The 22,046-nt window shown below is 38.3% G+C and overlaps 1 protein-coding gene across 1 annotated transcript; it reads left to right on the top strand.

Annotated features, from left to right (window-relative positions):
* Positions 1 to 13,776: 13,776 nt before the first annotated feature.
* Positions 13,777 to 17,644, top strand: GNG5 (G protein subunit gamma 5; the record flags this gene model as incomplete). Its single annotated transcript, XM_080690714.1, has 2 exons — positions 13,777 to 13,910; positions 17,519 to 17,644. The coding sequence occupies exons 1-2, from the start codon at positions 13,830 to 13,832 to the stop codon at positions 17,642 to 17,644; spliced, it is 207 nt and encodes a 68-aa protein (XP_080546840.1). The 5' UTR covers positions 13,777 to 13,829.
* Positions 17,645 to 22,046: the final 4,402 nt, after the last annotated feature.

Genomic DNA, 22,046 nt, shown 5'->3' with positions numbered 1-22,046 from the left:
AAATTGTACAGCATGACCAAGTTGGTTTCATTCCAGGGATGCAAGGTTGGTTCGACACACACAAATCAACAGATGTCATAAATAGAAGTAAGGACGAAATTCACATGATCATCTCAATAGATGCTTAGAAAGCATTTGACAAAATCCAACACCTATTCATGCTAAAAACACTGTAGAAAACTGGAAAAAAAGAATCATACCTCAACATCATTAAAACAACATACAATAAACCCAAAGCCAACATAATATTGAATGGAGAAAAACTGTGAGAATTCCCTTTAAAACCAGGAATAAGACAAGGATGCTCACTATCATTACTCCTTTTCAATATAGTCCTTGAGACTCCTGCCAGAGTGATAAGCCAAGAGAAGGATATGAACAGAATTCAAATAGGAAAAAAAAACCTGAAATTATCTCTGTTTGCAGATGAGATGATCCTATATTGGTAAGACAAAAAAAAAAAAAATTCAACCAAAAGACTTTAAAGCTGTTTAACAAATTTAGCAAAGTAGTGAGATACAAAATTAATCTTAAAACAAATAACAGCTTTTCTTTATGCCAACCGTGAATCCACAGAAAAAGAAATCCAGAAAACAACTGCATTCACAATAATCTCAAAAACAATAAAATATCTAAGAGTAAATCTAACCAAGGAGGCAAAAGACCTCTACAATAAAAATTATAAAGCACTGAAGATCTTAGAAGATGGAAAGATCTCCATTGTTCTTGGATAGGCAGAATAAATATTACCAAAATGGCCATCATTCCAAAAATGTTCTATTGAGTCAATGCAATCCCTATCAAAATACCTGTCATTCTTCACAGACCTAAAAAATCAGTTCTAAATTTCATATGGAAGCACAAAAAGACCTAGAATAGCAAAAACAATTATCAGCAATAAGAACCAAGCAGGAAGCATCACAATAACTGACTTAAAATTACACTACAGAGCTAAAGTAATACAGAGTATGATATTCTAATTTAAAAAAGACATATAATTGGCAAAGTGTTAATTGCAATGAATGAACACAAATCCTATAGAGACCATCCCTGATTTATGATAGTGCAAAAGGCATACTATACTTCAAATTTAGAATTTTGATCTTTTCCTGGGCTAAGAATATGTGGTTTGATACTTTCTTGCAATACTTTCTCTATTGCAAGAAAGAACCACAGCTCTCAGACAACCACAAAATTTTAAGAGTAAACTGTTGGTACTTTACAGTGCATAGTGTTGCTAAGCTACAGTATTTAGGAGGTTGTGTATATTAAATGCATTTTATTTTCAATTTACAACAAGTTTATCCAAATGTAATCCATCACAAATCAAGGATAATGAAGTACACTGGAAAATAACATTATAACAGACTTTTGACTAGGACACATTTTACAATTCTTTTTTGTTTGTTTGTTGGTACTGGGACATTATACCCAGGAGCTACACTCCTGACACTTTTTATTTTAAAACAGTCTCCCTAAATTGCAGAGGGTTTCACAAAGTTGCTGAGACTGGCCTTGAACCTGCAATCCTTCTCTCTTAACCTCCCAAGTACTGGGATTATTACAGTTGTGTGCTACCCTGCCTGCTGTACTTTTACTTTTCTAAGCAATTCATTTTCTTTGGGTGAAAAATTAAGGTTATAGTATTTTATATAACATAGAAATATACTTTGAAAACAAAAAGACTGAATTTATACAATGGCTGTAGAATGATGAAAAATGATTTCCCATATGCATTTCTTTTTTTTTTTTTTTTTTTAAATTTATTTATTTATTTTTATTGGTGCACTGTATTCATATATCACAGTGGGATACAAACTTTTGTAGACATACATGCACACATCGCCCAGTCAGCCCCCACCTGATCCCCACCCCGTTCCCTCCCCATCCCTCCTTCCCATGCTTGGCTTAGTGGTTGACATCTAGTATTATAGCAATTTATCCAAAATTAAAAATGATAATTTCACATAACAGTTTCATTTGTCTGATACCAAGCTTTTGATGACTTAAAGATAACATTTCAATATTTCTTTTTGCTTTCTTTCTTACCAGAGAATATTTCTTTTCTATTTTTTTTAGGTGAAACTATCCTATATTTATATATTTAATTTTCAGAAAAAAATCTATCCTAATATGGAATATGGACTCTAGATACCCAAAACGATCTTGAAAAAGAACAAAGCTAGAAGATATATATTTTCTGATTTCAAACCATATAAAGCTACAATAATTGAAACAGTGTAGTACTGTTCTAAAGGCAGATATATAAACCATTGGAGTTAAATAAAAGCCTAGAGCTAAATTCTTCCCTATATTGTCAAGTTATTTTTGACAAGGTTTCCATGAACATTTGGTGTTGGAAATAATAATCTTTTAACTAAATATTGTTGAAAAATAATAATTACATGGAAAAGAATAAAATTGGACCCTTACCTAATCCCATATACAAATATTAACTCAAAATAGATAAAAGACCTAAATATAAATGTTAAGACTATACACTTTTAGAAGAAAATCTGGGTCATAAAACCTCACAACATTGAAATTGGCAGTGATTTCTTGGATATGATTTCAATGGCACAGGCAACAGAAGAGTATACAAACTCCCTAAAAAAATAAAAAATATTGTATATCCAAAGACAATGTAACATTTCAATATTTCTTTTTGCTTTCTTTCTTACCAGAGAATATTTTTTTCTATTTTTTAGGTGAAAATATCATATATTTATATATTTATTTTTCAGAAAAAAATCTATCCTAATATGGAATATAGACTCTAGGTACCCAAAATGATCTTGAAAAAGAACAAAGCTAGAAGATATATATTTTCTGATTTCAAACCATATAAAGCTACAATAATTGAAACAGTGTAGTACTATTCTAAAGGCAGATATATAAACCATTGGAGTTAAATAAAAGCCTAGAGCTAAATTCTTCCCTATATTGTCAAGTTATTTTTGACAAGGTTTCCACGAACATTTGGTGGTGGAAATGATAATCTTTTAACTAAATATTGTTAAAATAATAATTACATGGAAAAGAATAAAATTGGACCCTTACCTAATCCCATATACAAATATTAACTCAAAATAGATAATAGACCTAAATACAAATTTTAAGACTATAAACTTTTAGGAGAAAATCTGGGTCATAAAACCTCACGACATTGAAATTGACAGTGATTTCTTGGTTATGATTTCAATGACACAGGCAACAGAGGAGTATACAGACTCCCTAAAAAATAAAAAAATAAAAAAATAAAAAAAATTGTATATCCAAAGACAATGTAAACAGAGTTAACAGTTACTAATAGAATGGGATAAAATATTTCCAATTGCTATATCTGAAGGTATATTAATATTCCAACTAGAAATCCTAAAAATTAACAACAATAAAGGCAAACAATACCATTTAGAGATAGGTAACAGACTAACATAAATAATGAATCTCCACAGATAACCAATCTTAATTGTCTGTTGGATGGAAACTCTTGTTTCTCTGGTTCTGGTGTGTGTTACCTATTTCTTCTTTGTAGTTAATCTCTTTGAGTATTTTCTGTAGCGCTGGTTTTGAAGACATAAATTCCTTCAGTTTCTGTTTGTCATGGAAGCTTCTTATTTTTCCATCTAATTTGATAGAAAGTTTAGCTGGGTAGGAAATTTTTGGCTGGAAGTTGTTTTCTTTCAAAATTGGGAATATGTTACTCCAAGCCCTTCTGGCTCTCATGACTTGGTTTGGGAAGTCTGGAGTGATTCTAATTGGTTTGCCTCTGAATGTCACTTGGCCCTTTGTTTTTGTTGCCTTTAAGATTCTCTGCTTGGCTTCCACATTGGTCATTTTGACAATTATGTGGCGTGGAGATCCTCTTCTCCGATCCTGTCTAAAGGGAGTTCTATAAGTTTCCTGGACCTTTGTATCAACCTCTTGCTCTATGTCTGGAAAATTTTCTGCTATTACTTCTTTGAAGAGATTGTTGATCCCTTTGGTTTCACTTTCTTTTCCCTCCTCTATTCCAATTATTCTTAGGTTAGCTCTCTTAAAATGGGCCCATATTTCTTCAATATCAGATTCCTGCTGTTGGATATTTTTTTCTAGATTAGAAACTATGAGTTCATTTTTGGATTGCTCATCTTCTAAGAGTGAGATTCTGTTCTCCATGTGTTCTAATCGGTTGTTTGTGCTTTGAATTGAGGCCTTTACTTCATTAATTGCATCCTTTATCTCTTTTTGGCTCTCTCTGAGTTCTTTTCGAAGCACCTCTATTATTTCTACAGTTATTTTCCTGATTTGATCTTCTAGAAATCTCTGATTTTCTGTTTTATCGGGTTCTGATGTTGTGGGGTTGTGGGCATTCATTGCTCCAGTATTATTCCTCTTTCCCATGATTTCGGAAGTTTGTGCCTTCTCTGGGTTCTTCCCTTGGGTCACTATGACTTCCCTTAAGGTGTTCTGGATCTCGAGTCAGTAGTATCTCGGACCCCACTACTCCTTTACTGGGTTTTATCACAGAGTCTTTGACCCAGAGAGTCGATAGAGGCTGTTTTAGACTGTGGGGGGTGCCAGGTTGCACGTTCTCCTATGGTGTGATATCTCTGCCACCGCCCCTCCCCCACTGGGTCAAGTCCCAGGGAGTACAGTACTGGGACTTCTCGTCTGGGGCCCGCAATTTGACTCACTGTTCTTGAGTACGCAGATGTAGCTGTACTGGCCTCGCTGAATTCGCTGCTGCTGCCGCCGGTAGCAATATGGCGCCGCTGCTACGCCCTCGGCTATGGGGCTGGCGTTTTTCTTCTTGATTTTGATTTCTACTCTGAATCCCTGCAGCGTGTGCTGAGCTCGGCCACTGGGAGCTTTAGATGCTCTCTGCGCGGAGAAATCCCGCCTAGCTGTTCCGCAGTGGCTCACCTCGGCTTGCTGTAGCCGTCCTGTGAATTCGCCGGTTCCTCCAGCAGTATGGCGCTGCTGCCGCGTCTGCCGTGTCCTCGGGCGCGAGGCCGGTGTATCTCCTCTGTGGCTCTGTTCTCAGTCCGCTTTCTCTCTGGAGCCTGGTGATTTTTTGTTTCACTGGTGATGGTGTTTTCTGGCTATGAAAGGCGCTGATTTTGTGGTAATGGAGGTTTGTTGTTAGCGGGGCTCTTAAGCCCCGCTTTTCTCGGTCGCCATCTTCTCCCATATGCATTTCTTCCAGGGCATTAACTGCCTTAATAAATGCAAACAACCATTTCAGATGAAAACTACTAGTCTTAAATATATTGAGCATCACTTTTATATTGTTTCCTGTGTTTGTCCTCAGAGAATTTATGGTAGTTTTACAAGAATGTATGATTAAACTTAAAATATACAAATATGTAAAAAAAAATTGAAGAGGGTAGCTGTATTCATTTTTCAGAATTTTTTTTTTTGTGTGTGTGTGGTACTGGGGGTGTAACCCAGGGGCTATTCTACCTTCAGTCTATATTCCCAGACTTATTTTATACTTTATTTGGAAACAGGGTCTCACTAAGCTGCTGAGAGCCTCACTCAGTAGCTGAGGCTGGCTTTGAACCTGTGCGATCCTCCTGTCTCAGCCTCCCAAGCACTGGGATTATAAACTTGCACCACCACTCCCAGCTAGTTGTATTATTTTTAAAAGAAATTATCAAATCACACCAATTCTTAAGGATGTACTAATCATACCTACACCACAGCAGAACTTTTTATATTCAATTGTAGAACTTCTCTACCTTGGCTTGTATTTAAATAATAATTTAAGTCTAGTAAAACTCCCAGTATGTACAAGGCTGAGACAGGAGGATTAAGGTTCACTGCCAGCCTCAGCTACTTAGTGAGGCCCACTGTAACTTAGTGAGAACCTGTTTCAAAATAAAAAGTCTAAAAAATTAAGCCAGGGGTGTACCTTGGAGGCAGAATGTCTTGAGTTCAACCCCCAGTACTGCAAATAAATAAATTAATCTATCAAAACTTAAAAAGTCTCTGATCTGTTTCTGATTATAGCTCTATGAAATCCTACCACATATCACATATTGTTTTATGGTATCAAAATTAAAAGATTATTTCCTGGGATATATAATCTTCTGAATCAAATCAATTTCATTTATTACTTCCTATATAAATTTCTTACAATAATTAAAACTTAAAATGTGATTTGTTATTTTAACCATCTCAAACACTATTTTACTTTTTTGTGGTACAAGGGATGGAACCCAGGGTCATTCTACCTCCAAACTACCACCCCTCCAGCCCTATTTTTTATTCCTTATTTTGAAACAGGGTCTGAGTTGCAAAGGACCTCACTAAGTAGCTGAGGCTATCTGCTAACTGTGATCCTGTCTCAGCCTCCCAAATGCTGGGATTACAAGTGTATACCACCATGCCCAGCTCAAACACTACTTAATTTTATTTATTTATTTATTTATTTATTTATTTATTTATTCATTTTGGTGGTACTGGGGGTGAAATCCAGGGGCTTTTCTACCTCTGGGCTATATTCCCAGACCTATTTTATACTTTATTTGGAAACAGGGTCTCACTAAGTTGCTGAGAGCCTCACTCAGCTAGCTTCGAACCTGGGCAATCCTCCTGTCTCAGACTCCCAAGCACTGGGATTACAAGCGTGCACCATCATGCTCAGCATCAAACAGTACTTTAAAAACATTAGTATTTCAAGAAAACATTTATATAGTTACTTTTTTCTATACTTCAAAGGCTCCTTCTGCCATTGTACTAATATTAGTCTTATGAAACTAAACAAAATATAACTCATATACATATATAGTTACTTCCTTATTAAATAACTGGTAATCTATAGTAATTATAGAAGATGGTAATCCATCAAAAATGTTAAATTTCTATAGCTATATAAAAAACTTGGTATTTTAGTTTAGAACAAATTTTATTTAAGCAAACTCAAGACAGATCAAGACATGACTTACTAATGTCCTAATGTAAACTAACTGCCCTACTATACTATTCCTTCAAAAGTACAGCAAAGAAGCCATGATTTGGATTCTAACAACTACCTTTGTTATTCCTGACTAGATCATTGCTGCATACCAAATCCTAGGCTAGCTAGAAACAAACAAAATAGCTGGATATGAAAAGATGAGCCCTTAGGAATTAGAATTGGGAAAAGAACTCAAGATTCAAGTATTAGTTGGTAGATATTAAAGCAAAAAGAATGTAGAAAGACAAGTTATGAAATAGTATCATACAAAGAATCAAACCCATATATGAGACAGCTATAATTATTTGTTAACAGAAATAGAAAGACATTTAAAAATAGGATGACTAATTAAACTGGTTTGGGAGGCAAACTGAGGAGACACAAAGCTAATTCTTGTTTATATCTAGGCACTATAGAGAATTCAAGAATTCTTGCTGTAGAAGGGGTCTACTTCCAATTCAGCCTATCAGTGGGACAGTTCTTTTTTGGATTTCCATGGAATATATATTTTCACTACTGCTATATGTTGATGTTTACAAAAATCTTTCCATTAAAATAATCTGAGTAAGTTTTTATTATTAAAACCGAAAGAAGCTAGCTGGGTGTGGTGGCGCACACTTGTAATCCCAGCATTCAGGAGACTGAGACATGAGGATCTCAGTTTGCAGACAGCCTCAGTTACCTAGCAAGGCCCTTCACAATTCAGTGAGATCCTGTTTCAAAAAATAAAAAGACTAAAAAATAGGCTGGGGCTGTGGTTTGGAGGTAGAATGTCCCTGGGTTCCATCTCCAGTACTGGGGGAAAAAAAAGCTAATTAAAACTTTAGGGACTTCTGGGAAGATGGCAACCGAGAAAAGCAGCGTTTATGAGTCCTGCTAACACTCAATTTCTATTGCCACAAAATCAACGCTTTTCATAGCCGGAAAACAATATCAGCAGAGAAATGAAAAATGCAAACACAAGGGACAGAGAAAAAGAAGACTAGAAGAACAACCAGAGACCAGAAAAGAAACCAGCCTGCATTGCGGAGCCGCACCCGTGCCATCATGCCTCACAGCACCAGGCTCCAGAGAGGAAAGGTAAACAAGAAGCTGAAGTGAGCAGCTGCGGGTCATTCAGGTGTAATTCAGCAGTTCTTTCAGTGCAAAGAACGTCTAAAACTCCCTGTGGCCAAATTGATCACGCCTTCCAGGGACTCAGAACGGAGCTCAAAACTAGAAAACAAATACACCAGCCTCACGGCTGAGGGCGTGGCAGCGGCGCCATATCCACCCACGACAGTTCCAGATCAGTGCGCACAATAACGAAGTGAAATTGCGGCCTCTACAGGAGAAATCCCAGCAATGCACCCTCAGGGACTTGTGCAGCTTTGATAATCTCCATGGGTCTGAGGTTTTGCAGTCCAACCCAGTGAACGGGTAATGGTGGCAAAGATACCATACCCTAGTCGCAGCTCCCTGTGCGAAAACGCCCAGCTCCACACCCCCATGGTCTCCTGCAGCCCCAATTAACTCCCTGGGTCTGAGACTTTATGATACAACCCAGTAAAGGAGTCTTGGTGGCTGAGATTACAACAAACTCAAGATCCAGAGAACCCTAAGTGAAGTTGTGGTGACCTGGGGAAGAACCCAAGAAGGCACAAACTTCTGAAATCATGGGAAAGAGGAACAACAATAGAGCAATAAATGCCCACAACCCCATAATATCAGAACCTGACAACACAGAAATTCAGAGATCTCCAGAAGATCAAATCAGAAATATAACTGTAGAAATAATACAGGACTTTAGAAAAGAATTTAGAGAGAGTCTAAAAGAAATAAAGGATGCAATCATTGAAGTAAAGGCATCAATTCAAACTATAAACAATCGATTAGACAACATGGAGAATAGAATCTTGCTCCTAGAAGATCACTACAAAGACGAATGCATAATTCATAACTTAGAAAAAAATTCAGACAGCAAGAATCTGACATTGAAGAAATATGGGCCCATTTTAAGAGAGCTAACCTAAGAATAATTGGAAGAGGAGGGAAAAGAAGGTGAAACCAAAGGGACCAATAATCTCTTCAAAGAAATAATAGCAGAAAATTTTCCAAATATAGAGCAAGCGGTTGATACACAGGTCCAGGAAACTTATAGAACTCCCTTTAGACAGGATCAGAGAAGAGGTTCCCCACACCACATAATTGTCAAAATGACCATGTGGAAGCCAAGCAGAGAATCTTAAAGGCAACAAAAACAAAAGGCCAAGTGACATTCAGAGGCAAAACAATTAGAATCACTCCAGACTTCCCAAACCAAGTCATGAAAGCTAGAAGAGTATGGAGTAACATATTTTAAACTCTGAAAGAAAACAACTTCCAGCCAAAAATTTCCTACCCAGCAAAACTATCTATCAAATTAGATGGGGAAATAAGAAGCTTCCATGACAAACAGAAACTGACGGAATTTATGTCTTCAAACCCAGCTCTACAGAAAATACCCAAAGAGATTAACTACAAAGAAGAAATAGGTAATACAAACCAGAACCAGAGAATCAAGATTTTCCATCCAGCACACAAAAAGGCAAAGAAGAATAAACAGTATTTCAAACAGAAATAAAATCTTAACATGTTAAGAATGAAGTTATCTCTCAATAATCACACTGAATGTAAATGGCCTCAATTCCCCAATAACAAGACATAAAGTGGCAAAATGGATTAAAAACCAGAATCCATCCATCTGTTGCTTACAAGAAACACACTTTACAAGTAAAGATAGTAACAAACTCAAGGTAAAGGGCTGGAGTAAGGTAATTCATGTTAAGTAGCCATTCTAACAAATGTGAAGTAGTATTTCACTAGTTTTTATTTGTATTTCATTAATCATTAATTACATTATGATAGTGATGAGTGATATTCATGTGTTTATTGGTCATATAAAAATCTTTGGCAATTTTTATCTATTTTTGTCTTTGACCTATTTCTAAAATGTATTGTTTGCTTTTATTGTTGCTAATTTTTAGGATTCATATTTGGAATATTAATATACCTTCAGATGTAGCATTTGGAAATATTTTTATCCCATTCTATCAGTAATTTTTAATTCTGTTTACATTGTCTTTGGATGTACGATATTTTTATTTTTTATGAAGTTTGTTTATTCTTTTGTTGTCTGTGCCTTTGGATCATATCCAAGAAATCACTGCCAATTTCAATGTTAAGTTTTATGACCCAGGTTTTCTTCTAAAAGTTTATAGCCTTACATTTAGGTCCTTTATCTATTTTGAGTTAATATTTGTATATTGTTAGGTAAAGGCCCAATTTTATTTTTTATGTAGTTATTATTTTTGAACAATATTAAGTGAAAAGATTATTTCCTTCACCAAATGTTCTTGGAAACCTTGTCAAAATAACTTGACCATATATGGAAGAAAAAAAAAAGTATCAAATTTAATCAGGAAACCAAGCACGGGAAGGAAGGAGGAGGAGGGAATGGTTAGGGACTGGGTAGGGGCTGATTGGGTGATGTGTGCCTGTATATCTCCACAATTTTTTTTATTCTATTAAGATGTATGACTACAATGTACCAACAAAAATTTATTAAAAAAAAACTTTAGGCATTCTTATTTAGTTGTTCTTATTTATTTTTGCTGGTACTGGGGTTCCTGGAAACCCTTCTACCTCCAGGCTACACTCCCAGACTCATTTTTATACTTTTTTATTTGGAAACAGGGTCTCTTAAGCCAGAGCGGCTCGCTTTGAACCTGCAAGCGCCTCCTGTCTCAGCCTTCCAAGTGCGGGGATTACAAGCGTGCACCACCAAAGTCGATTACAACCAGCTTTAGTTGTTCTTAACTAAATCACACTTCACATATTATATCCTCACAGGTAACATTTGGAATTTTCAAAATTTTAACTTATTATATAATGAATAATGCCAGTAATTCAAAGGAAAATAAACTCAATAAAAAGTGATTTCAGAGTTCCAGTATAAACTCTCACTTAGTGAAAAATTTGCTTTACAAAACACAGGTCACAGGTTCAAGGACAGCCTCAGCAAAGTTACAAGACTCTCAGCAACCTAGTAAGCCCTTTTCAAAACAAAACAAATCAAAACAAAAGAGCTAAGGGTACAGCTTGGAGGTAGGAGGTCCCTGGGTTCAATTCTCAGTCACACACACACACACACACACACACACACACACACACACACACACACACACACGAAGAAAATAAAAATTACAGAATTTTCCCTAATATTCCTTCAATGCCTTATGAACAAATATAGTTTTCCTAATTACAGAAAAGGAGCAGAATATTTTCAGCAAATTTCTGTTCATCCAACTACAAAAATTAAGATTTTAAATAAACAGAGGTATCAAAAATCATTCAGCTTCACATATTAATTTGAATACAGACAGGAAAACCTTTTCTCATTCTTACTGTTTATAAGTACTGCTCAACACAGTGTTAATACACAATAAAAGCAGAAACATGGGTTTTTTTTTTTTTTTGCTTGGAGGCACACAGAAATTTGTTGTTGTTGTTTTGGTACTAGGGTTTGAATCTAGGGGCATTCTACCTTGGAGCCTCACTAAACTGGAGGGACTAGGTTGCAGAGGCTGACTATGAACCTGCAATCCTCCTGTCTCAGCCTCCCAAGTACTAGGATTAAGGCATGCAGCACCACACCCAGTTTATCCGTTTTTGAACAATATACACGTTCAGTGACAAAAGATTGCTTTTCAATCCTTCTTGTATCTTTTTGAAAAGCCTTTCAAATAGGACAACAGAGACAGTTTGTATTATTTCTGGACCAGAATTATAGTTCCTGAGTTGTCAGCTTTCTATCACTGTGACAAAGTCTGAAATAATCCTACAAAGAAGAAAGATTTTGGCTCAGTTTATCTACAGTTACTTGGTTCTGTCACTTGGGGCTGTAGTAGCACAGCGTATCATGGAGGGAGCACAAGGCAGAAGAGATGCTTACCAACATCCCCTTAAAGAGCATGGCCACCTAACCTCCTTTCACTTGGCTCCCCCTCCTAAATGTTCCACTACCTATGGCAACTAGGCCTATGGAGTACACTTAAGAGCTAAGCTATAACATGAGGCTAAAGGAAAAAAAATGCAAATTAAAAGTGAAAGATACTTGATGATGAAAGTGGGTCATAACATGCATATGTTGAGCTAAAATCAAAATTTTTATGACTCACCCTATTACTGAATATCTTGTCCTTTGCCGTTTAATTTTTATATCTAATTATGAAAGTGATTAATATATGAGCAACCCCATGAGAATTCCATTTCCTACATTTAAAAGTGTAACAATTAGGAAAACTAGGTTTTAGTTTTTGCCACAAACTAGCTGTACAGCCATAATAAATTCATTTGTTTTGAAAGAGTACACCTAAATTGCTACATCTGGCTATACTGTGGAGGCTGTCCTTGAACCTGTGGTCCTATCTCAGCCTCCCAAGTACTGGGATTACAAGTAAGTTTCACCATGCCTATCCCCAAGTAAGCTAAATTGACAATGCTCTGCTGACAAACCATGAAAGAATAGATTTCTTGGTAGTGTTTTCTTGCCATTTTTTAAAATAAGGATTTTCTTGATGTTAAATTGTTTTTACAACAAAGTCTGACTCTAACCGTCTTAAATGTGAATTTCTATGTTCAGATGGCTGGTAAGAACTTTGACATACTTCAGATCATTGGTGGAAAGTCAAAGAACAAGACTTTGTTTAGGAGATATTAATAGTTCATGAACTATTGTACGAATTAAATAAAATGCTAAATTTATACATTTTTGTGAACTGATATAAACTATATAGTTAATAAGTTAGTCTTGTTGACCCAGGGAAAAGTGTACAGGATTTTCCCGCCGTACAAAAAATTCTTAAATATAAAACATTTAAGTGTTGTGACGTAATACACATGTTCCTACGGGTGAAAGGTGCACTAGTTGAGCCTATTTTATTCGGTTAAATACTTCTACCTCTGCTAAAAATTCCTTTGGGGTTCAATTTCAAAGCAGGAGTAATCAATGACCAAAATACAAAAGATCAAACTTCCCCAGAACACACAAACAAGTTTTATTCTTAAAGGTACAATGACTTAATTCCGCAAAGGTGAACAGGTGACGGGTGTAACACTAGGCTTCTTCAGTACCTCTTTCAGAAAATCCATTTAGGAGCTTCAGAGGCGATGAAAGTCAAACCTTGATGAGATCTTTTCTCCAGTGGCCTGGCTACCCGCCCGCCAGGTTCCCAGGGCCGGCGACGGCTGACTTCGCGGCCCTTTCTGCCGGGGGTGGGCGGTGGGGACGGGCTGAGGACGCCGGCTGGACGAGGGGCCCCTGACACGCGGGGCTGGCGGGAAGGGCGGGAACACGCACGGGGAAATCCAGCTCCTGCTCTCCGCGGCCTTCCTTTCCCTTCCCTCGACCTCTGCCGCCAACTCCACGAGGAAAACTGTGTCCTCCTCGTTCCGGTGTCACCAGGGTTCTTTCAGAAGCTCCCGCAACCCTCGGACTTCCCTCCCCAGTCCTGTTCAACGGCCCTCTCGCGGACTGGCGGCAGACCACAAACTTTCCTTACCTCCAGCTACTCCGCCCGCGTAGAGGGAAGTGGAGGCAGGGCGTCCGCCCCACCGCGCCCCGCCCACCGGACGCCCCGCCCCCTCAGGCTCCCGGAGGCTCGCGATTGGGCCGCGCGGGGAGCTGGAACAGAGGCTCGGGCATTGCGCATGCGCGGGGAGGGCGGTGTCGCCAGACTCAGAACCGGAAACTTAGAGACAAAGTTGGCAGCCCCGCCCCCGCCGCGCGCCGTTCCGCCGTCTGGCTTCGCGGACCCGCGACCCGCCGACCCTCGCAGCAAGAGTCGGCCCGGCCCTCGCGTGCGCCATGTCTGGCTCCTCCAGCGTCGCCGCTATGAAGAAAGTGGTTCAGCAGCTCCGGCTGGAGGCCGGGCTCAACCGCGTGAAGGTGAGAGGGCGAGACGACCCTCCGGGAGGGGAGCGGAGCGGCGGCGCCTGGGACCCGCGGGGGCGAGCTGGCCCGGGCGGCCGGGCGGGACGCGCCGCGGTCTGTCGGCCACGGCCCGGGAACAGCCAACTTTAGAAAAGTTGCGGCGGAGTGTTGGGGCGATCCGCCCGCCCTTCCGCCCAGGGCTTTCCAGGCGGGTGGCCCCGGGCTGAGCTGCCGCCCGCGTTCCGGCGCCCCTCCCAGCCCCTCCCTCCGCGGGGCTCCTTGGCTGTGCTCGCCCGCAGCTGCACCCTGCCCCCTGCGCTCCCCAGCAGCCTCCAGGGTGTTTCTCACTTGACTGGGTATTTCCCGACTTTTGTTTCAGGGCAGATTTGTTTCTCCTTTTCACTTAAGATCTCTCTGAAACCTACTTCCATTAGTGCTAGATTCTCCACCTCCAAATCTCGTCCACGGGACACGTACTTGAAAACCAATTCTTCCATAACTTTACGGATTAACGTAGCACGTTTGCTTTCGGCACGTTCCCCGAGTCAAAGATTGCCGGTCTCGCGCCCAACAACTTCGGACAAATCGCGCATTTCATACTTGTTCGGCGCAGTTTGCTCAGCTCTGACCTTGGGGATATCTGCTAGACCACATGCCAAGAAAGTGATTAGGGTGGGCCAATATTAGCCTTAATTTGACATCTGGTTAGCATTGGCTTTGACTTGGAATATTTAGGGAAAAGCCTTTTGTCCTTGTTGGTATGACAACCTGACGTTCAAGTGTTATTGCCAGTGTTTCCTTATTTTTATAATCATAAACAGATTGGCTTTTTTCTGATGCAATAGTTCAGGTTACTCATGAAACATTGTGATTAAGAAAAAAGAAATGGAAGAATATAAATCACTACTGTTAGAAGCCGCGTTTTCAAAACGATTTGATTTTAAAAACTCATCAGACAAGTCTATTTCTTACTGGAATGTTCCGTGGAGAGGGCTTACTTCGTGTGTTAGCCTTAGGAGAGAAGGGAAAACTATGGGTCTTGATGTGGAATCTCCTTCACTTCCTGTTAAGAGGAGACTTGTTTGGAATCCATTTCTCTAATCTCCAAAATACCACGTCAGTGCTTTATGGTCATGGCTGGATTTCACTCTGAATTTGAGACTCTTGTGTGCCTCTCTCATAGACTGAAGTGAGCCAGGAAGGGGGTGGGGGGAAGGGAGGTCAAGAAGGCAAAAAAAAAAAAAAAAAAACAACTGGTGAAAGTGGTACTTAGCTCTAGTCGCCAAAGAAAATGAGAGGTAAGTGTTCAGACCAAAAACTCTTAAGAACTTCAACCTTGGGATATTTACTTTAGCAGAAACTAAAGTAAACTCAAGCTCTTGCCTTCCTGATTCCCCAGTTAGATCCTGCCTTATATACTTAATTCTTCCTTAGGCTTTTGAGTAGTACCATTACAACCATTACAGATTATTAGGTTTTGCATTTCTCGGTTTCTGCCTGATGTTAGGGATGTAGCAGGGAGGGGAGGGCATCCCACTTTGGGATTTAAATGAGTTTTTTTCTAGACAAGTTGCTAAATGTGGGTAAGTTTCATTTCATATTATGTACCTATTTTGCCTGTGCCTCTGTGCTAGGTGCATTTTTGTGATATTTTTAAACCAGCACAAACTTGCTCTGTTTAAGTCTTTATATTTAAATACAGTTGGTAAAAATTATCACAAGTACTTAACCAGCTCTACCACAGGTGGGTCAGAGTACTTCTGAGAGAATAAAGAGGCACTAGTAATTTATGCAAGGATTACAGTTTCAAACTCCAGGTGATTGATTATTACCATGTCTTGGGGGCTAGCAGCTGGTCCTGGTTGAGTCTGTCTCAGGTTTCCAACCCTCTGCTTGGAATGTTGTTTCTCAGTGGTGTTTGGTTAGATCTTTTGTCATTGAGACCTTAGCTTAAATGACAAGTCAGAGAGACACTTTCCCTCAGTACCCAATGTGACCATGTAACAAATCATTCTTTTTACTGCAGAGTACTTTGTGTTTTTTCAGGCACCTTGTGACAATATAGCTATCACAAAATGGTGCTTGAGAAGCTTGAAAGAAGTTAAATTGGATACTCATATTTTAAACAAAATTAACAGGCACATTACTGCATACTTCCTGCAGATTAATGTGGCTGAAACCAAACACTAAAATATTGTGAAAACTGATACTATTCATTCCCTTACTTAAGCTATACTTCTTTTGCGGGTCAGAGCATGAGGCAAGAGTACAGCCATTTGTAAAAGTACTTGGTACAAGGATTTTCAAAGTGCAGGTGTTTCACTCACAGGAGCTAGTAAAACTGTGGAATTTATTACTGTGGACTAATGCATAAGCTAAACACAAATCAGTTGGAGATCAGATTCTTCTCAGAATGGTGAATTTTTTCAGATCTGAGATAATATTTGTAATCTGTGGTGCTATTATAACTTTCGAAAGTCACATAGTGAGCCTTGTGTGGTGGTGCACACTTGTAATCCCAGCTTTTGGGAGGCTGAGACTAGAGGATCGTAGTTCATAGCTAGCCTCAGCTACTTAGGCCCTATGCAACTCAGTGAGGCCCTGCTTCAAAATAAAGAATAAAAAATAAGGCCGGGGGTGTAGCTTTGAGGTAGAATGCCTCTGGGTTCCATCCCCAGTCTCCCTTCTCTCTCTCTCTCCCTCCCCCCCACCCCACACGCACGCACGCGTCATATAGTCAAGCAGTGGGCATTTCTGACAATCTCTTTAAGAATAGCTAGGACTAAGGAAAAATAATTATTTATTCTATCTTCTTCAATTCCAATTCAAGACTTAGGATAGTTGTGTTACAAAGGAAGTGTACCACCAACTGTTTAATGTTACAAAACTAGAGACAGTGACAACTTTCTGCCTGGTGTCACATGACTTTAAAGGCTGACTGCAAACCTCAGTTAAACAATCTTTGAGCATCTGCCTTTAAGAAACTGTGTTTGCCTCAAATGTGGTTTATCAGTGTTGAGAATGTATATAATGCTACCCAATTAGGATTTAAGGAACATCCATGGCTTCATGGTTATTTGGTTTATTTTAATGCATACCTCTAATACAAGTTTGATAGTCTGTAAATTTGAAGAATTTGAAGATATACTGAATACATTCTTTCAGTGTTCAGTTTTCTAAATTCTATACTAATTATCCCACATGTTAATCCACAATAGCATTTTTCCAGTAATACTTAAGATATACTAGTTTGCTAGAATGTTTGTTCTTTTATTTAACATCTTAAACTATGTACTGTTTTTAATAAGATTTTAAATGCTCACAGGCTTGCACTTGAACACCGTTTTTAATAAGGAAAATGAGCTATGCTTTGTAGGTAAGTATAATTTTAGTGTGTACTGAATCACTTGCTTCTAATAAGCAAGCACAGAAAAATACTAGTCTTAGTTATACAAGCAGTGTTAAGTCTAAGAGCCAATTTATGACTGTTAGTTTTCAGTTAGCATGTAGCATCCTCTTTTGAGGGAAGAGAAGGGCTCTGTTTATTGCAAGTATTTCCAAAGATTTGAGGAAGTCATTAAAACCTTACTAACTGGTCCCCCTCCTGTTCTTGTTGCCTATAGGTTTCCCAGGCAGCTGCAGACTTGAAACAGTTCTGTCTGCAGAATGCTCAACATGATCCCCTGCTGACTGGAGTATCTTCAAGTACAAATCCCTTCAGACCCCAGAAAGTCTGTTCTTTTTTGTAGTCAAATGAATCTTTCAGAGGTAAGTTTGCTTGAGTAAAGCAAAAACTCAGAAGGAATAACTGATCCGATTTATTTATAGCACATAAAAGCATTCCATGCATTTGTTTGGCACTCTTAAGTTTCTTATTTTTTGCGGGGGGGGGGTTGTACTGGGGGTGGAACCCAGAGGCTTTCTACCTCCAGACTATACTCCCAGACCTTTTTTAAATATTTTATTTGGAAACAGGGTCTCACTAAGTTGCTGAAAGCCTCACTAAGCAGCTGGGGCTGGCTTCGAACCTGTGCGATCCTCCTGTCTCAGCCTCCCAAGCGCGGGGATTACAAGCATGTGCTACCATGCCCAGCTTTAAGTTTCTTAACTTTCTTATGAAACAGTCTTTCTGTTTCATAAGAAAGTAAGGATTGATAAAACTTGTTAATTTGTAGTCATAAATTAATCCTTTCCATGTCATCATAAAGGGGGCTAAATAGAGGATTTAATAACCATAAAGCAAGCTGGTCATGGTAGCACATACCTGTGATTCCAGTACTCGGGAGACTAACACAGGATGCTTGGTAAATTAGCGAGATAGAATGCCCATGGGTTCAATTCCTAATACACACCCCACAAAACAAAGAGAGGTACTACAAAACTCCATTGCTAGAACATGTGTTATTTTATAGCATTGACCTAATGGCATGTATATTTTGGGGTCAAGTACTAGATTATTTTTATGTATCTGACAAATCTTTTTTTAAATCTTCAGTGTTTATGGGGAATGACTTAAAGTACTGCTGATTGGTTTGGATGAATTCTGATTTACTTTTAGAATAGAACCCAGATATAGGGCAATAGAAGAATGAGTTAGGAAGTTGGGAGATACCTAAAGATAAAATATGAGAGAAATGAGATATATTGTGGTGGCAGACTGATGGTTGATTGGATTTTCAAAAGGATTAAGAAACAAAGCATGTTTCTATGTGTTAATTTCTTCCAGATCAAATGTCACGTAAAAAAAATGACTGTCCAAGAGATGTGACCAAAGTATAAATCAGGATTTTGTTTTCTTCTTTTTTGCAGTAATAGGGATTAATCCCAGGGCCTTAAACATGCTGGCAAGCTCTCTACAACTGAGCTAAATTTCTAGCCCTTTAGAGCCCATCTTGCAAAATTGCCCAGGCTGGCTTCCAACTGGTGATCCTCTATTATCCTACCTCAGCCTCCTAAATGCACTGTCATTTCAGCTAAAGAATACTATCTTTTTTTAATCCTTAGTACTTCAGTAGGATGGGTTCTCACTGACACTGAACTCTAGGCAGCAAACTTATATTAACAGTGCTTTAGAAAAGATTTTATAAGCCAGGCATGGTGGCACACGCTAGTCCCAACATTTGGGAGGCTGAGACAGGAGATCGCACAGGTTCAAAGCCAGCCTCAGCAATTTATTGAGACCCTGTTTCCAAATAGTATATAGCCTGGAGGTAGAAAATGCCCTGGGTTTGCCAGGCTTGGTGGCGCACGCTTGTAATCCCCGCGCTTGGGAGGCAGAGACAGGTGGATCGTGCAGGTTCGAAGCCAGCCACGCACGCTGGCTTAGGAGACCCTGTTTCCAAATAAAAATGTAAAAGTAGGTCTGGGAGTGTAGCCCAGAGGTAGAAGGGCTTCCAAGAACCCCAGTACCACAAAAAAAAAGAAGAAGAAGAAGAAGAAGAAAAAAGAAAGAAAGAAAATGCCCTGGGTTCCACCCACAGTACCACAAAATAAGTAAAGATTTTGTATGTAGCACACACCCTTTACTAATATTCTTGCAAGTATGAGAAAGGTGCTCCTAAAATACCTTGTTTCATATATGTGCTCTAATTAAGCTTTGTAGACTTGGGAATATTTCAGAAGTCTGTGTATAAGTACACCATGTTTCCAGTCAATCCAGCCAGTTCCAATTATTGGTTAAGATGGCTGCATTTTCTGAAGCATAGTGGGAGAGGGATTCTAAATAACAGATTCTCTCAAAAGAAGTAAATGTTTAATAGTCTTGCACCCTCATATTTTGTAACAGTATTAATCCTTTTGGGAATTTTTTTGTAGTTTTTATTTTTGTGTGGTAGTGGTACTGAGAATTGGCCCCAGGGGTGGGGTAGTTTTGTCTCTGAGCTACACCCCCTGCTCTTTTTTTTTTTTTTTTTTTTTTTTAGCTTTTAAAACAGGGTCTTCCTAGATTGTGGAGGCTGGTCTTGAACCTTTGATCCTCCCATCTCAACCTCCCAAATAGTGAGGTTACAGATGTATAGCACTCCACCTGGCCAAATTTGACATTTTTGTGATTTGTTAAAGATTATTTTTAAACCAGAGTTCCTGATTACTCTACTTTACAGAGTAGCTTATTTTTATGATTTATATAATACTGTTAAGAAGCCTGAATAGCCCCTTAATAGTTTTCTCAAGAATCTTTGAAGACTTGCCCAAGTTTATAAGTATGATTGGGTAAGAACCTAGATTTCAAAGTAAAATAATGGCTGTTAATCTCAGAAGTATAAGAACTTTGATATTATGATTCATAGTCTATTGAGCGCTAAGGAAAGACTTTCTAGGTGTGAAAGCATTGCTTATCAAAAATTTGAGTGAATCTACAAATTGTCTTATTACAATGCATATTAAACTTTAGTAGTAGCCAGGTGTGGTAGCATACGCTTGTAATCCCAGCATTTGAGATTCTGAGACAGGAAGATCACAGTTCGTGGACAGCCTCAGCTATTTAGTGAGGCCCTCTGCAACTTAGTGAGACCCTGTTTCAAAATAAAGAATAAATATGGCTGGGGGTGTAGCTTGGAGGTAGAATGCCCCATTCATTCCATCCCCAGTACCGGGAAAAAAAAAATTTAGTAGGTCTGAGGTGAAGCTCTAGAACCTGCATTTCTTAGATGGTTATAGGCCTATACTGAGTGGCCTGGATGTAAAAATATACACTGGTGTTTTTACAGTCATAAATAGAGCTTTTAAAAATTAGTTATCAAAAAAAACTAGCACAGGTAATTTAGCAACAGGCAAATTAAGAAATTACCATGAACTTATAGAAATAACCACTATTAATAGATGTATTTCCTTTTCTTTTACAAGGGAACATACTTTTTTCAATGGTGTGACATTACTTTAAATGTATTTCATTTAATAAATAACATTAAAATTTCCAAATTTGAGGCTATGGTAAGAATAAACATTAGTGTCTATGTGTGCTTTATCTCTAATTATTAAGATAAGTTTCTATAAGTAAAATGAATGTTTTTACTGAACCCTTGTAAAACAACCATAGTCTGTTCCCTATTGAGTAAAGTTAAAACTGCTAATCATAATATAATTGATTTTTTATATATTGAGCATTTTCAAATATCTCAGATTTTCAAATAAATATAAAGATGAAGACAGGCATGGTGGCACATTCTTGTAATCCCAATACTTAAGAGGCTGAGACAGAAGGATTTAGGTTCCAGGCCAGACTCAGCTACTTAGTGTGGCCCTCAGCAACTTATTTAGACCCTGTATCAAAATAAAAAGAATAAATAACAGGGCCAGTGGGTGTAGCTCCGAGGTAGAATGCCCTTGGGTTCAATCCCAAACAAAACAAAAAAAGATGAACCATGTACGTGGTGCCATTCTGCATTTAATAATAGGGTGGGGGATATAGCTCAGAGGTAGAATGCCCTTGGGTTCAATCTCAAGCAAACAAACAAACAAAAAAATGATGTATGTGCCATTCTGCATTAAATGCGTTATACTTCCTTGTTAATTTTTAAAAAGAAAATAGATCATATTCTTTCTACCTTTCCATGCAGCATCCTGAGGTTGGTAAACCTTTGTTCTTACCCTTTTTTTTTGGTATTGGGATTGAATCCAAGAATATTCTTTCATGAACTTATACCTCCAGCCCCTTTTTTAATTTTGAAACAGGATGTTACTAAGTTGAAGCTGGCCTTGAACTTGAGATTCTCCTGTCTCTGCTTCCCAAATACTGGGATCACAGGTGTGGACTACCACCCTGGCTGTTTTTTTTTTACTTTATGTATTTATTATATAGTTTTAAAAAATTAACTCATCACAGGCTTGTTTCTATCTGCTATATAGTATTCTATATATAAGTAAACTTTAATTTATCCAATCTTCATTAGATATTGCCACATTGCTTTTCTAAGTATTCTCGTTCATTTTCAAGGGATGTTCAGCCTTTTTATGTTTTTTTAAATTTATGTTAACTTATAATGATCTGAGCAAATTAATGTTTATAAGCAGAATATTTCAGAATGGTTAAAAAAAGTTGGATTTTTTATTTTACTGCCTACCTATATATCAGGCTTTCATATTTTTTCTTAAAAACTATTTTTTTTAAATAGTCAAGGGAAACTGGCTTAATTTAATTGAAAGCCCTTTAGA

The sequence above is a fragment of the Muscardinus avellanarius genome (assembly GCF_963383645.1).
Source record: "Muscardinus avellanarius genome assembly, chromosome: 3".
NCBI lineage: Eukaryota > Metazoa > Chordata > Mammalia > Rodentia > Gliridae > Muscardinus > Muscardinus avellanarius.
This window is presented reverse-complemented; position numbering and strand designations above follow the sequence as displayed.